Raw genomic sequence first — 16366 nt, 5'->3', positions numbered from 1 at the left:
ACGTGAGGTACCTGGGCCATGTAATATCGGCCCAGGGTGTTGCAACAGACCCTGGTAAAATTGAAGCCGTAGCCATGTATTGCTGCTGTCTTGTTCCCATGTCTTGTTCTTATTTAGTATTGTTTCTATTTAATGTTTTGTTTTCTTTATTTTTACCACTGTAACCCTCTTTGCTGTGTCACTGCACAGGTAGTAGTGTGGTGATTTTATCCGATCTGTGGCAGTCCTCCATATATTCTCTCTCTCATCCCAGTGGCTGCAGGTTGAGTGGTTTGTGGTTTTTCTTTTGTTACGTTGGATTAATTTTGTTGTCTGTATATATATTTTTATAAAGTGGGTACCCACCTTTATGTAACAAACCTTTTTGAATTCTTTTGAACTTTTATTTTGTTTGGTAATTTGTGTTCCAAGTGCCGTGGGTCCGGAGCAGGAGGGCTAGTTGCTCTTTTGGTGGTGGGTCCTTGTGAGACACAGAGCATGGTTTACAACCTATAGTGATTGACCCTTGGTTGCAGTGAGTGTGCGTGTATGAAGTGCTGTGCACGTGTGGGTGTTCTCTGACCATCGTCGACTCTAGCGATGTGTGGCACTAGCTCGTCCTGCTTCTGGTAACCACGAGCCCTGTGAGTTATCGTCAGTGTCACTCTTGTGGTGTGTCTGTGCCAGCAGTGATTCGCCCTTTTTGGGTGTTCAAAATACAAGTTATTCACTCTAACATTTTTATCTTGGCTTAATAAAGATTTTGTATTTTTGTAACTCCACGTCTCTGAGTCTATGTCAATGGGGAAATCGAACCTGTGTCCTTATTAGGATAGTTCCCTGGTCTAGTGACCAGGGTGGCGTAGTCAGCTCTTTACTCTTTCTCTCCTCTTTCCTTTTCCTCACCGGAACGTCACACACAAAAAAACTAAATAACGACTTATATAGTGATGGCCGATTTCAAAACAAAGTTTCAAATGGTTATGAATCAGTGAATCGATTCATGATTTGGATCGCATGTCAAACTGTCAAACTGCTGAAGTCATGTGACTTCATGATGATCCGAATCATGAATCAATACGCTGATTCATAACCATTTAAAACTTTGTTTTGAAATCGGTCATCACTATATAAGCCGTTATTTAGTTGTTGCTTTTTTTGTGCACAAAAACTATTCTCGTCCTTTCATAAAATTATTGTAGAATCACTGTAGGTCTTACGGGTGTCGAACGACATTAGGGTGAGTAATTAATGAGAGAATTTTCCTTTTTGGGTGAACTAACCACACAGGTGTGTAGATATCAGTGACATGTGACCCTCTAGTGGTGAAGTATGGAAGTGCAATTAAAGGACTTTCCTACAGTAAATAATATAGATATTGTAGCGGAAAGTTTTACAGGGACAAACACCACTCCAATTTTCTCCACATTTTAGTAAGATTGTGTTACATGTTTACTTACATCATAATAACTAAAATGTGTGAAAGGTTTGATCCCCCATTGTGTTGTGTGTGATGGTCCATCAGCAGCTGCAGTATCTCTCAGCTGTATCAGTGCAGTCACTGTGACGTCTGACTGACACAGGTTTTTGTACGACTCTTTATCACTGTGTGAACACACAGCTACTAGGACAGTGTAAACTCTGACAGTAATAATCTCCTGTATCTTCAGTCTGGACTCCACTGATGGTCAGAGTGAAATCACTGCCAAAGCTAGATCCACTGCCACTGAATCTAGATGGAGTTCCAGTATAACGGTTTGATATCTGATATATGAGGAGTTTAGGAGCTTCTCCAGGTTTCTGTGAGTACCAGTGTAAGTAATTAACATTCACTCCACTGCTGGTTTTACAGTTTATTCTGACGTCTTGTCCTGGTTGAGCTGTTATTGATGGACTCTGAGTTACTGTGATCTGTCCTCTACACTCTGAAAGAAAACAGAAATGAAAATGATATATATTTGAAATTTTAAAGGAATCCTTATGAATATTTTAGTACAAACCTTGAGCAAACAGAGTGAGAGTCCAGATGAAGATGATGATGGTGTTCATTGTTGTTCTTGTGTCTTGTGTGATGATGAAGATTGTGTTCTGTTCTGCTCTCAGTCATGAAGTGTTAAACTCACAGCACTATAAACACTCTCAGACTGAAGCATGTGCTGACAATGCAAAGAAGTGGGCAGGATTTACAACAGCTTGTGCTCAGAACACACACACACACACACACACACACACACACACACACACACACACACACACACACACACACACACACACACACATGCACACACACACACACACACACACACACACACACACACACACACACACACACACACACACACACTAGAGTTACACAATGATCATTTCCATTCTGACTAATGTTATTTGAGTTAGTTCAGTAGTTTTATTTGTATTGTGACTCCTGAGACACTGAGGATGTGCAGATGAACGTCCATCTCTGTGTCCATATTCAGTCATGTGACCATCATCACTGCTACACTTCCACTAGATGAACCGCCATCACTAAAGTCAGATCATGAATCATGAGTCTGTTCAGAAAGTATCAGGACTGATTGTGAATCTCTAATCAGAGTTCATGGTGTCACTCCATCTATCATGAAGCCTCATGTGTGTCTGAAATCATCAGATGGAGAAGAAACAGGCTGTTAAAGTTTTTAATAAGTGGACCAAAACCCTCCACAAGTAGTAACCTAGAATAACTCTCGATGGCTGCTCTGTCAAGTCTTCGTCGTCAGTGAGGAACCTGGGTGTCCTCTTTGATACCACAACATCTTTCATTTGAAAGCCACATTTCTAGCATCTCTAAAACCGCATTATTCCATCTTAATGATGGAAGATGATAGTTCTGTAAGTAATTGCCAAACTTTTATTAATGATTTGAATAATTTTTTATGGCAGTTTCGACACTGTGGACGCTAAAACAGAATGTGATGAAATATGCAATAATCTTCCAGTAGAAACATCAATATTAGTCATCAATGAAGCTGATGATATGGCAAGTCTTAGTAAACTGAAGCCAAATAAGACCACTGGCCCTGATGGCTTAAAAGCTAGTCTTCTTAAAGACTGTGCTTATCAGTTAAAAGGGTTTTTTGCTAGACTGTTTCAGTTTCTTTTAGACACATGTACTGTGTCCGAAACTGTGGAAATATTCAATAATCCACCCAGTGGCAAAAAAGCCAGGCGCAAGTATGCTTAATGATTTTCAGCCAATTGCAATAACTTCGATACTGTGTAAAACTATGGAGCGGATTCTAGCCAAGCATCTCACTTCTACTGTGGCCCCTATGTTAGATCCACTTCAGTTCGCATATAAGAGTAATAGAGGCACAGATGATGCTGTACTGACTTTACTTAACACAGTTACAAAACATCTCATGTACTCAAAAACATATGTGAGGGTGTTATTTGTAGATTTTAGTTCAGCATTTAATTTAATGAAGACACACATTCTCTTAAAAATGCTCATTGATCTTGATGTCAATACAGGATTAGTCCTTAGTTTGTATCTGAGAGTTCTGAATAAACACGAGTCCCAGTCACGCAGACCCCGTCTTCTTCCTCCTTTGAGCATTGAGTACACAGGCAGTCTGTTGATCGCGTGAATGCAGCGATCTCGTCATTGCAACACTATTTCTCTCACAAAATGCTTTGACCACAGCTAACAGCAAACACGACATCGATATGAATACAGTAAGAGCTTCTGTTGAGCATAACAGCGTCATTCATTATAACGGCAGTTTGGACAAGTGTGCACTGCAGTTATACGTGTGATTGACAGATCCGAACATTATAAAGAGTGTTCTTTGATCGCTCTCTGTAGTTTAATCATTTAAATAACAGATTTGTTTCATGCTACTAACAGAAACGAAGTGAAGTTGATCATTTAGTCACTGGCTTGATTCACTGATGCATAAACAGCATTAAACGATTTAGAAAGAAAGTCTGTGTGAACTTAAATAGCTACACATCAGAAATCACTGATCACAGATCAGGCCATTTCCAGAGAAAATAAGATTAACCCACTGGTTCTTCTGAGACTCAGATGAAGGATCTGAAAAAAGACTTCTGTTTTCATCTGTACATCCAAACACTGAGCCACTGCCGTGCTCTCTCTTGAGGAGACATATAGCGCTGGCATTGGCAGAGGAAGGGGAGGAAACCGTTCCTGATATAATATATATATAATGCATTATAAAGATATTCATAATGGAGATTATAATGCCTTATATCTTTTCATAAATAATTGTAGCCAAACTTAAAATGCATTATAATATTTGCAAATTCCTTGTTGCGTCTGAAATTGGTTGTTTGTCGTGAGTTTTAATGTATTATAATTTCTAAAGGTGTAACAATGAATAGATAATATTATAATGTGTTATAACTGTGGTTACAATTATTCATGAGATCATACACGCATTATAATGTGAATAACAATTCATAATTAATGCATTAAATACTTTTATAATGCATTGTGTATAAAGGCTTTAAGTGTTTCTGATATTGTGTAATAATTATTTAATCTGAATCAATGATATTGTCATGTTTATACATTCAGAAGAACGGCATTATTCCTTTCAACAACAAAATCTAAACATATTTCCATAAAGCGTCTCACTATGAGTTTATTGAGTTTATTACAGGTTTGTTTTCCTTCATTTATTTCTACACTGAGTTCATATATAGTTCATCTTTTATTGTAGATATCATACATGGAGAAAAGAGATTTGACATCAGAATGTAAATGTTGTACTTTCTGTCGTTCAGTCAATGATACTGAATCTCTTTTGCTCATGTTGTGATTATAATTCAGTGCTTTATAATACAAACACAATTTATGTGTGACTTTTAATTCTGTTTGAAATTGAGTTGAATATCTCAGTAAAATGTAAGAACTTTATGTTGTGAGTTAAAAACTGCTGTAATGAAATCAGTCGGTGTATTACAATGTTCAGTTTGATTGATGAGGTTTGATGTAAATGTATATAGTGATTGTGTCGTTTGTATATTGTATATATATATATATATATATATCAGCTGTAGTGATGTTGAAGGACATGAAGGATCAGATTGTGAGTGTGATTTGTCCTGCTGTTGAAATGCTGTGAATGAAAGTGCAGTGTGTGTTCTTTGTGTTTGTGAATGTGTTGTGTTTGTCTCCTGCAGCTGGTCCCACAGTGAAGCCCTCAGTGTCTCTGCTGCCGCCCTCTTCTCTGCAGATCTCTGGAGACTCAGCCGCACTGCTCTGCCTGCTCAGCTCTTACTCTCCACAGGGGGCGCTGGTGAGCTGGACACTGGACGGGTCAGAGGTCACCGAGGGGGTTCTGACCAGCGCAGAGAGCCAGCAGGACGATGGCCGCTACAGCCGCAGTAGCGTCCTGACCCTCAGCAAAGCACGCTGGGAAGAGGGAGAGGTGTACGTCTGCAGAGTAACACATGATGGAGCTCCTCCTCATGAGGTCTCGTTCCACAAGAGCTCTGAGTGCTGATGTTTCTCTCCTGAAGATGAGCCGTATCTGAGTGTCCTGTGTCAGGCAGGATTCACATGAGTCTAGTGCTGCAGCTGTAGTGATTTACAACTCAATACTGAAAGAGAGCTCGCGTGTGTCAAAGCACTGTGTGATCTTTCAATCTGCTGTGTTTGCTGCAACATTCAATAAAGCTTCTCAACAAGTTCACTTTGTGTCTGACAACATCATTCAACTAACAGATGAAGATGCAGGTGCTTTTCAGAAGGTTGATGTAGCAGTAAATGTCAAATAAAGCTCTTGGGGTTTGAACATGGTCTCTGGAGACAGAGCTGCTCTATTCTGAGAGGATCACAATCACTCCACCCTGACAATGCAAATGGGATTTTCAGTCTCACTCTTTGATTGGTTACAGGATCTGGACTGGAACAGACCACTTTCACTTCTGCTACACATTTACATTTACAGAAGGGGCTGAACTTTAATATATATACAAATATAATACAAATCATTAAAAACATGATCTCAAATCAAGAATCAGCCGCTGTGACAGTAATTGTGTAAGAATGTAAATCTTTCTGTGGTCAAATGGAAAGCATCTCGTCCAGACAGCAGAAGTGACTGAATGCAGTCTGTTCAGTTTGATTGACAGGGATCATATATTACACCTAAAACATGATGATCATATTAAAACACTGACTCATTCTCTTCATAAACACAGATTGATGTTGATTGTAATGATATAGTGTTATTAGTGTGTGTGCTGTGATCAGTGTTGTGTGTGATTGTGTGGTTCCTGATATCATGGTGAAATTGATACAATGTTGAGTTCTGATCCAAACCATCATTTTGGTTGAGGTTGATATTTCAGTGTTTAAAGTGTGTTGGATCAGCACTGAACTTCTGATGAAAATCCACACACACACACACACACACACACACACACACACACACACACACACACACACACACACACACACACACACACACACACACACACACACAAACACATACGGGTGGAGACAGTGGGCATTTCTCAATATATGTTCTTGTCTTTACTCGTGTTTAGTGATGGGAAGTTTGGTTGTTTTCCGCGAACCAGTTCTTTCAGACAGTTCGTTTCAAGTTCTTTTACGTCCTCACATAATGACGTCCTTTCTGTCATCCCGGCGGATGAAAATGCATTCAAACACATTCATATTGTATTTGTATTCATAAATGGTAATAATTGTCATCATCATCATCTTGGACATGATTTTTCATTTATGTTTTGCAAAAGCACTCAATACAGCCACTGTCGTGCAAACACTGATGTTTTACACAGATTTAATAAACTTACATTGACATAAACTTACACAAATCCTCGGTTCACCCGTGCTCATATTATCAGCATCAGCTGTCCGAGAGAAACAGTTCGGTTCAAGACGACGCTATCAAGCATGCTCAGGATCTCAGCTCATCGGTTCTCAGAATCGAACGTGTCCGAAAGATCGAACGTGTCCGAAAGATCGAACGTGTCCGATAGAAACGGTTCTTGATTCTGTACTGGTGATCTGAAAGATCGAACGTGTCCGATAGAAACGGTTCTTGATTCTGTACGGCTGATCCGAAAGATAAAACGTGTCCGATAGAAACGGTTCTCGATTCTGTACTGGTGATCCGAAAGATCGAACGTGTCCGATAGAAACGGTTCTCGATTCTGTACTGGTGATCCGAAAGATCAAACGTGTCCGATAGAAACGGTTCTTGATTCTGTACGGCTGATCCGAAAGATCAAACGTGTGCGATAGAAACGGTTCTCGATTCTGTACTGGTGATCCGAAAGATCAAACGTGTCCGATAGAAACGGTTCTTGATTCTGTACTGGTGATCCGAAAGATCGAACGTGTCCGATAGAAACGGTTCTCGATTCTATACTGGTGATCCGAAAGATCGAATGTGTCCGATAGAAACGGTTCTCGATTCTGTACTGATGATCCGAAAGCTCAAACGTGTCCAATAGAAACGGTTCTCGATTCTGTACTGGTGATCCGAAAGATCGAACATGTCCGAAAGATCGAACGTGTCCGATAGAAACGGTTCTCGATTCTGTACTGATAATCCGAAAGATCAAACGTGTCCAATAGAAACGGTTCTCGATTCTGTACTGATGATCTGAAAGATCAAACGTGTCCGATAGAAACGGTTCTCGATTCTGTACTGGTGATCCGAAAGATCAAACGTGTCCGATAGAAACGGTTCTCGATTCTGTACTGGTGATCCGAAAGATCGAACGTGTCCGATAGAAACGGTTCTCGATTCTGTACTGGTGATCCGAAAGATCAAACGTGTCCAATAGAAACGGTTCTCGATTCTGTACTGATAATCCGAAAGATCAAACATGTCCAATAGAAACGGTTCTCGATTCTGTACTGATGATCTGAAAGATCAAACGTGTCCGATAGAAACGGTTCTCAATTCTGTACTGGTGATCCGAAAGATCAAACGTGTCCGATAGAAACGGTTCTTGATTCTGTACTGGTGATCCGAAAGATCGAACGTGTCCGATAGAAACGGTTCTCAATTCTGTACTGGTGATCCGAAAGATCGAACATGTCCGATAGAAACGGTTCTCAATTCTGTACTGGTGATCCGAAAGATCGAACGTGTCCGATAGAAACGGTTCTCAATTCTGTACTGGTGATCCGAAAGATCAAACGTGTCTGATAGAAACGGTTCTTGATTCTGTACTGGTGATCCGAAAGATCAAACGTGTCCGATAGAAACGGTTCTCGATTCTGTACTGGTGATCCGAAAGATCGAACGTGTCCGATAGAAACGGTTCTCGATTCTGTACTGGTGATCCGAAAGATCGAACATGTCCGATAGAAACGGTTCTCAATTCTGTACTGGTGATCCGAAAGATCGATCGTGTCCGATAGAAACGGTTCTCAATTCTGTACTGGTGATCCGAAAGATCGAACGTGTCCGATAGAAACGGTTCTCGATTCTGTACTGCTGATCTGAAAGATCGAACGTGTCCGATAGAAACGGTTCTCAATTCTGTACTGGTGATCCGAAAGATCGAACGTGTCAGATAGAAACGGTTCTCGATTCTGTACTGGTGATCCGAAAGATCGAACGTGTCCGATAGAAACGGTTCTCAATTCTGTACTGATGATCCGAGAACCGCTGTATCAGTGTGTGTGTGTGTGCTGAGCTGAGAACTGCTGCAAGCTGAATATGTAGTCTTTATCAAAACTATTGATTTGATTACATTTTAAAATGTGTATCGACTTAGATATTAAATAAGAAAAGAGGAAAAAAGCTGTTCCTGAAAATATAATGCATTATTGTGTTAGGGGTTAACAGCTTATGACCCAGGACCAGTAATGAAGAAATGAAGACAGGATTGCAATTAATTAAAAGAAAAATTTACTTAAGAATAGTTTGCAGTTTCAAAAGCAGAAGCCAGCTTCAAGTCTCACAAGGAGTTCGTAGGCCGCGCTCCCTCTCTCACCGTCTCGTTGCCTCGCCCTATCGTACATACAATTGTCCCAACAGTTATACCGTTTTCAAGGTCTATCCACGTCATTACTGCAATGTGGATGCTTCTGATTGGCTCAGAGACAATGCACAGTCATGGTAAATTTCCACTCATGTCACTTGTTGACGCTTTCACCCCAGAATCTGGCCCATAGTGACCTTCCAGATCTGGAGCAGGCGCCAGCTTGCCCAGAACAACAAGTCCACTCATCTCTTAGGGTGCCCATTGTACACCATTCTGATCTGTAACACAGAATATTGCGCACATACACAGATACACAGTCTTTCCAAGGTTGGAGCTGATTAGGCTCCAGTTCTTACCAAAACATACTGATAGCATGTGCTTTCTTTCAGTGAGAGGGACACACAATAGTACAGGCAATATTCATCTTGAGTCTTTAGTGTTTCAGTAAAAGGAAATATAAAAGGAATAAAACATAATAAATTAATTGAAAGACAAATCCATATTTCATATCTGGAAGCCGGGCTAAGTGAGCAAACGCTGTTACTGCACTCCTGACATGTTAGGGGTGTTTGATGCCTCAAAAATCCAAACACACGACCTTGTTGATCAAGTGTTTAGTGACACATCACACATCTCTAGGGCAGACCCTCAGTCACTCCTCAGAGACCAAATACAAACTTTAGAAAACAAGAAACTAAAACAATATCATAACTGGATAGAATCATTATAATAATAAAGGATACATATTGATTAAAGTTTTGATTATGAAGTTAATTAGGATATAAATATATACAGGTATATTGAAGCGGCAGTGGATTCCCCCTTTCCACCCCTTCAATTGAAAAACAAATAAATGTTTATTTTGACCGTTTTACAAGCATGTGTTTCCAAACTTTAAAATAAAACAGTGATAAGACAGCTTTATGATGATGTTTCCAAACGTGATTCATTTTATACTCTTAAAACCTGCATTTCGTTCCTCTGTACAAATAACACGCATGCTCAGCTCATCGGCTCATCGGTTCTCAGTATCGAACGAGTGTTCTTGTCTGGACTCGTGTTCTGGTGTTCTTGTGGATCGTCATCAGTCGCTGCCCAAGTCCTGTTCCTATTCAAAGTTCACATCTGGACAAGTTCAGTTCAAATCCCCGGAGGAGTTCTTGATCCGTCCCTTTTATCGAGGACGCATCGAGAGGAGACTTGTGTGGACTTTGTTGGAAATTTTCTTCTTGCAAAAATCATTTCCCAAAGATCATTTTATTTCAGAAAGACTTTATTCAAATTAACAAAGCCGAGTATCCCCTGCAGGAGACAACTCCAGTTCTTTGGTTTACCTAGCATATATACATAGCTGCTTTCCCAAAATGGTAACAACCTTCAGCTAGTTTTCCAGTTGGTTTCCTGGCTCATACGTCACAACATTCCCAGATCTTTTTCTGTCCATCATGCATTTTCTACATGTCATTTTCAAGCACGTTGTCAGGGTCCCCACAAACTTAATACAGGGCAAACACAACCTCAGCATACATCCGATATCTAATAGTGTCTTATATACAGCTTATTTTACATTAAATTCAATAATAAAAATCTTCTACATTTCCTGGTCAAGAGTGTCTTTTTCAGTCAAATAAGCAGGCATGGACACAGATCTCTGGACATTGACCCAGGGGTCCGAGTCGAGACGTATATGCGAATTCGGGGCCAACCGGACCACCGGTCACGAAACACCTGTGAACTGAATGGTACTAGTTGCATGTATCAGTGGCCTCTGTTTGGCCCCCGGGGGTCCCACGGGCACCAAACTCTGTGTGCTAGTAGTCCTGGGCCCCACAAACGACATATCAGGAAGACATGTTGCTAGAACACAGGAATTTTTTTTGTCTGCTTTGTTTAAATCTCTCACACAGGCCTCTTGCACTCAATGGCAGACAGACCCTTTTGAAAGGTCAAACTGATCCAAAGTGGGGAGAATTGTACACTGCAAAAAGACATACTTATAACCGGTCTAGAACTCTGCAATTCAGGATCTAGACCCGGATGCACCTGGACTACCACCGAGTCAAATTTGGGGTCGCTGCGACCTTTTGACCCTTGTAATTCCACCAAGTGCAACTTGTTTCAATTGATACTTCACGTGTTTCCTGGTCAAGGGGGTCTTTTTCAGCCAAATAAGCAGGCACGGACACATAACTCTGGACACTGACCTAGGGGCCCCTGGCGAGATGTAAATGCGAATTTGGGGCATATCGGACCACTTGGGAACAACATAGAACCTCGAAACCAAGGATCTTACCTTGGGGTCCACTGGGTTACCCTCATACCGAATTTCAAGGCCCTCTGAATTTTCGGCATTGAGTTAGAGAAACGGTTACTTTTGGCAAAAAAAACGGTGGCGTACTGGCATGAAAGGCACCTTGTGATCATCCCCAGACAGTTGTCAGGGCACAGTGAGCACTCAGTGTATGTGATGAAGAGTATGGCAAAGTTTGGTGTCAGAATATGGTTTAGTATGTCAGAATCGGCACTTTAGGAAGACTATGGTGAAGCTTAGGTGGTTAGGTGGCCCAAAAGGCACTTTGCGGGTGATGAGGAAGACTATGGTGAAGCTTAGGCAGTTTGGTGACCCAAAAGGCACTTCGCGGGCAATGAGGAAGACTATGGTGAAGCTTAGGCAGTTTGGTGGCCCAAAAGGCACTTTGCGGGCGATGAGGAAGACTATGGTGAAGCTTAGGCAGTTTGGTGGCCCAAAAGGCACTTTTTGGGTGATGAGGAAGACTATGGTGAAGCTTAGGCGGTTAGGTTGCTCAAAAGGTACTTTTTGGGTGATGAGGAAGACTATGGTAAAGCTTAGGTGGTTAGATGGCCCAAAAGGCATTTCGCGGGCGATGAGGAAGACTATGGTGAAGCTTAGGTGGTTAGCTTAGGCAGTTTGGTGGCCCAAAAGGCTCTTCATGGGTGATGAGGAAGACTATGGTGAAGCTTAGGCGGTTAGGTGGCCCAAAAGCCACTTTTTGGGTGATGAGGAAGACTATGATGAAGCTTAGGCGGTTAGGTGGCCCAAAAGCCACTTTTTGGGTGATGAGGAAGACTATGGTGAAGCTTAGGCGGTTAGGTGGCCCAAAAAGGCACTTCGCGGGTGATGAGGAAGACTATGGTGAAGGTTAGGCGGTAAGGTGGCCCAAAAGGCACTTCGTGGGGGATGAGGAAGACTATGATGAAGGTTAGGGTGCACAATAGGCCCTGGGTGGCACGCAGTGCAATAGCGCCCCCAGTGCTGACCTTTCAATGCCTATAAGCATTATCAACCACCGAAACTGCTTTTTGAGAAAACTGACAAGTTGTCAACAGGTTAGGTGAATCCTGGGGCCTATTGCAGAAAACTAGGATAAGGGATTAAGCCGGGATATCTTGGTGGTCCTGGCTCAATTTATCTGTTAATAACAGTTATCTTTTATTATCGTTATCGCTCTTGCTGTGAGTGTGCCTTCAGGGTACGTATACACGACAGCGGTGTACTAAATGTTGCATACAGATGACAAGATCACCAAGATATCCCGGCTTAATCCCTTATCCTAGTTTTGTGCAATAGGCCCCTGGAGGCCAAATAACGAACGCAGACCACGCACTGCTTACGTTAACTATGGCAACTTTTTTTTGTATGGGGAAAATACCAACAACCACCTGCATTCCCTTAATAAAAACAAGATGTTTAAACACAATACATAACTGCATATTAAATGTCTATTAGCTGCTATATTGTAAAATATATTGTATAATAATAATAATAATCATTTATTATTATTGTTGTTGTTTTGAAGTAAATTATTTTATGTAAATGGTAGAGATTTTACATAGTTATAGCACAGTGAAACAGTTTATTAGTTTTTAAGTTTTAGTGTAGTGTATTGGGGATCAGAATTGTATTGTAAAAACATGTTTTAGTCTCTTGAAGGCGCTTCAGAGATGTTTTCCAGAGCACCTGTGGCCTAACTCGGATTTTCCCACATGTAAAGGGGCAGAACACATTTTCAAGCCACACGTCAGACTCAGAAGTTAATCATCTTCAGAAACTTCAGTGAACTCAGAAACTGAATCGGTCTCTGGTTTCCTTTAGCTTATTGCCAGTCATATTTCAAATCTGAAATGTTTCAGAATGGCATTTATCCTGTTTGGCTTCTGTTATTGTTTGGGTTGGGCAACAGTGGAGCGTTGAAAGACCCTCATCCAGAGCTTTCAGATCAGGATCTTTTCTGGGGAGCGGATCAGTATGACTTTGCCATCATGCTGCGTGCCGGAGACCTCCAGTGCTTCTGGCACTTTGCTCACTATGGGGAGCGCTTCTACTTACACTTCATGGTAAGACATTATTCTGCAATTAAATATCAGTGTGTACTTGAGTCCTTCGAATGTTCCAGCTCAGTGTGTGTGTGTGTGTGTGTGTCCAGGTCCAGCTGGTGACCGGTGTGGCCCTTGATAGACATCTGTCTGTGTTTGTTAATGCGCCGAGCGGGTTAATAGTCGGCAACGCTGACGATGCTAGTGGTCAGATTGGCTTCAGTGTTGAGGAGACTGGTGAGTCTCACCTTCATACGTGTTTTAGTTCATCAGCTGCCGTTATGAACAGAAAAATCTTCTGTTTCTAGAATTCAAAGGGGATTTCATGCGGACCATGCAATGAATGCCAGACACAAAAAAATTCACCGCAAAATTAAAAATTAAAATTGTTATCATGAAACATACTAAACTAACTAACATCAAAGTGCCATAATAAAAGTCACACTTTCAAACTCCAAAAATAACATAAAAAAATAATAATTAATTAATCAATAAATAGTTGTATGTGTCTCTGTGCAGGTTTTTATCAGATGTGCTTCAGTAATTTCCACAATCGCTTTGGGAGCATGCAGGTTTTCCTGAACTTTGGTGTGTATTACGAGGGACAAGAGAACATCGAGAAACAAAAGGATGAAGAGAAGAAAAAGAAAGAAGAGGATATGAAACAGATAAACAGCACACTGTCCTTCATTGAGGTAATAAATAACTTCATCTAGTGCAGCAAACACATCCTTACTATAACGTGATCTGCTTTTAATTATGTTTCAATATCTCGTTTTTTCATCTCTATGTTAAAAACAAAGTGAAATATTCAATAGATTTAGTCCTTTTTGACAGAAAAAGAGATTTCTTATATTTTTCCAGCACCTGACTGAATAACCTGTGCTCTGCATACAGGAGAGCAGCGTCAGGCTGCAGAAGTTTGTCTTCCACATGTGGCGTCACTACAACTACGAGCGGATGAGACGAGGAGCTGATTTCTACCTGCTCCAGTCCAACTCCACCTATGTGAACAGCTGGTCGGCTGTCCAGAGTCTCGTCATCATCACCGCTGGATTCCTGCAGCTCCGCTTCCTCAAGAGGCTCTTCAACAGCAAACCAGCAGAGGGCGACAAACCCCGCTGTTAACACACACTCAACCTGCCCCTGTTCATCTCCACCATAACCTGCTCTTGAGGAGTTATTACACACACACACACACACACACACACACACACACACACACACACACACACACACACACACACTCAACCTGCCCCTGTTCATCTCCACCATAACCTGCTCTTGAGGAGTTATTACACACACACACACACACACACACACACACACACACACACACACACACACACACACACACACACACACACACTCAACCTGCCCCTGTTCATCTCCACCATAACCTGCTCTTGAGGAGTTATTACACACACACACACACACACACACACACACACACTCAACCTGCCCCTGTTCATCTCCATCATAACCTGCTCTTGAGGAGTTATTACACACACACACACACACACACACACACACACACACACACACACACACACACACACACACACACACACACACACACACACACACACACACACTCAACCTGCCCCTGTTCATCTCCATCATAACCTGCTCTTGAGGAGTTATTACACACACACACACACACACACACACACACACACACACACACACACACACACTCAACCTGCCACTGTTCATCTCCAATTATAACCTTGAGGAGTTATTACACACACACACACACACACACACACACACACACACACACACACACAACCTGCCACTGTTCATCTCCATCATAACCTGCTCTTGAGGAGTTATTACACACACACACACACACACACACACACACACACACACACACACACACACACACACACACACACACACACACACAGGGGGTTTCTTCAATAGCAGAGTTTCTTTAATGTACATTGGGTTTATTTTTTCCTCTTTTTTATAATAAGGTCCTATTTTAAAAATGTTGGTTTATTTTCAAAAACATTTCTTCATTCATTTTCATTTATTTATTTATAAAGCACAAATAAACACAACAAAAGTTGACCACTGTGCTGTACGAAGAACAGTAATAAAAATAAGAATAATAAATAATAATATAAACACAACAATAAAAGAGAAATTAAAAAAATAAAATAATAATAATTTAAAAAAATAATAATAATAATAACAATACATCACTAAATTTAAGCTTAAAAGGAAACCATGAGTTATAATGAAAGGAATGCTTGATTTAAAAAGTAAGACTGTAACTTCGATTTAAATTCATATATCGACGATGCAGACCTCACAGATAATGGAAGACTGTTCCATAACCTAGGACCAGCCACTGAAAACGCCCGGTCACCTCGCAACTTCAATCTTGTTCTAGGATATGCCAATGTAATACTGTCTGAGGATCGCAAACATCTAACTGACTTATTTACAATCAAAATATCTGACAGATATGCAGGTGCCAAACCATTTAACGACTTATAAACAAACAACAAAATTTTAAATTCAACTCTATAATGCACTGGCAACCAATTAAGAGACGCTAATACTGGAGTAATGTGTTCGCCTTTACGAACCTTAGTTAAAAACCTAGCCGCGGCATTTTGGACCATCTGAAGCCTTGCAATCGAAGATTGAGGTAATCCGATATACAAAGAGTTACAATAGTCTACAATAGTCCAGAGTTAATAATTTCTGCAGAGATTGAATTATTTTGCCCTTGTACCAGAAAGAGACTTTATATTATTAAAGTATATAATATTTCCAACACACCGAACAATCAGAAGAAGACAACAGATGTCCGTGAAGATACTCGAGAGGAAATCTGAGACACGAGTGATGAAAATAAAGAAAAGTCAAATATCAGAATTCGTATGCTTCATTTATCATTAGGCTGTGTGGAAAAGTTTAAAAATCTGGTTTATTTGTGTGTTAAATTAGCCTTGGCAGAACTGAGGAAAATCTCAAACATGTAATTTCCGTGAAAAAATGCTATTAAACAACTAGACATTTGAGATGTGATGAAGTGACACTGTGGTGATGATTT

General features: G+C 40.7%; 1 protein-coding gene and 2 gene segments (V, D, J or C); 2 read left to right on the top strand and 1 right to left on the bottom strand.

Annotated features, from left to right (window-relative positions):
- Nucleotides 1–1581: 1581 nt before the first annotated feature.
- Nucleotides 1582–2028, bottom strand: LOC137064377 (immunoglobulin kappa variable 3-20-like). The segment is given in 2 exon segments: nucleotides 1582–1904; nucleotides 1980–2028. Coding segments are annotated over 2 exon segments (372 nt in total).
- A 3017-nt stretch (nucleotides 2029–5045) lies between these two features.
- Nucleotides 5046–5489, top strand: LOC137064376 (immunoglobulin lambda constant 7-like). The segment is given in 2 exon segments: nucleotides 5046–5076; nucleotides 5167–5489. Coding segments are annotated over 2 exon segments (354 nt in total).
- A 6427-nt stretch (nucleotides 5490–11916) lies between these two features.
- Nucleotides 11917–14437, top strand: LOC137064375 (transmembrane emp24 domain-containing protein 6-like). Its single transcript, XM_067435720.1, has 5 exons — nucleotides 11917–12118; nucleotides 13073–13314; nucleotides 13404–13530; nucleotides 13813–13988; nucleotides 14191–14437. The coding sequence occupies exons 1-5, from the start codon at nucleotides 11917–11919 to the stop codon at nucleotides 14419–14421; spliced, it is 978 nt and encodes a 325-aa protein (XP_067291821.1). The 3' UTR covers nucleotides 14422–14437.
- Nucleotides 14438–16366: the final 1929 nt, after the last annotated feature.

This window comes from Pseudorasbora parva, chromosome 25 (genome assembly GCF_024679245.1).
Source record: "Pseudorasbora parva isolate DD20220531a chromosome 25, ASM2467924v1, whole genome shotgun sequence".
NCBI classification, from domain to species: domain Eukaryota; kingdom Metazoa; phylum Chordata; class Actinopteri; order Cypriniformes; family Gobionidae; genus Pseudorasbora; species Pseudorasbora parva.
This window is presented reverse-complemented; position numbering and strand designations above follow the sequence as displayed.

Bases quoted from the DNA above. Each gene is read 5' to 3' on its own strand.
- LOC137064375 (XM_067435720.1), top strand. From the start codon at position 11,917: ATGAGGAAGACTATGGTGAAGCTTAGGCGGTTAGGTGGCCCAAAAGCC. The intron at 12,119-13,072 runs GTTAGGCGGTAA...GGTTTCCTTTAG, and splicing joins TGAGGAAGACTATGGTGAAG to CTTATTGCCAGTCATATTTC. The intron at 13,989-14,190 runs GTAATAAATAAC...CTCTGCATACAG, and splicing joins GCACACTGTCCTTCATTGAG to GAGAGCAGCGTCAGGCTGCA.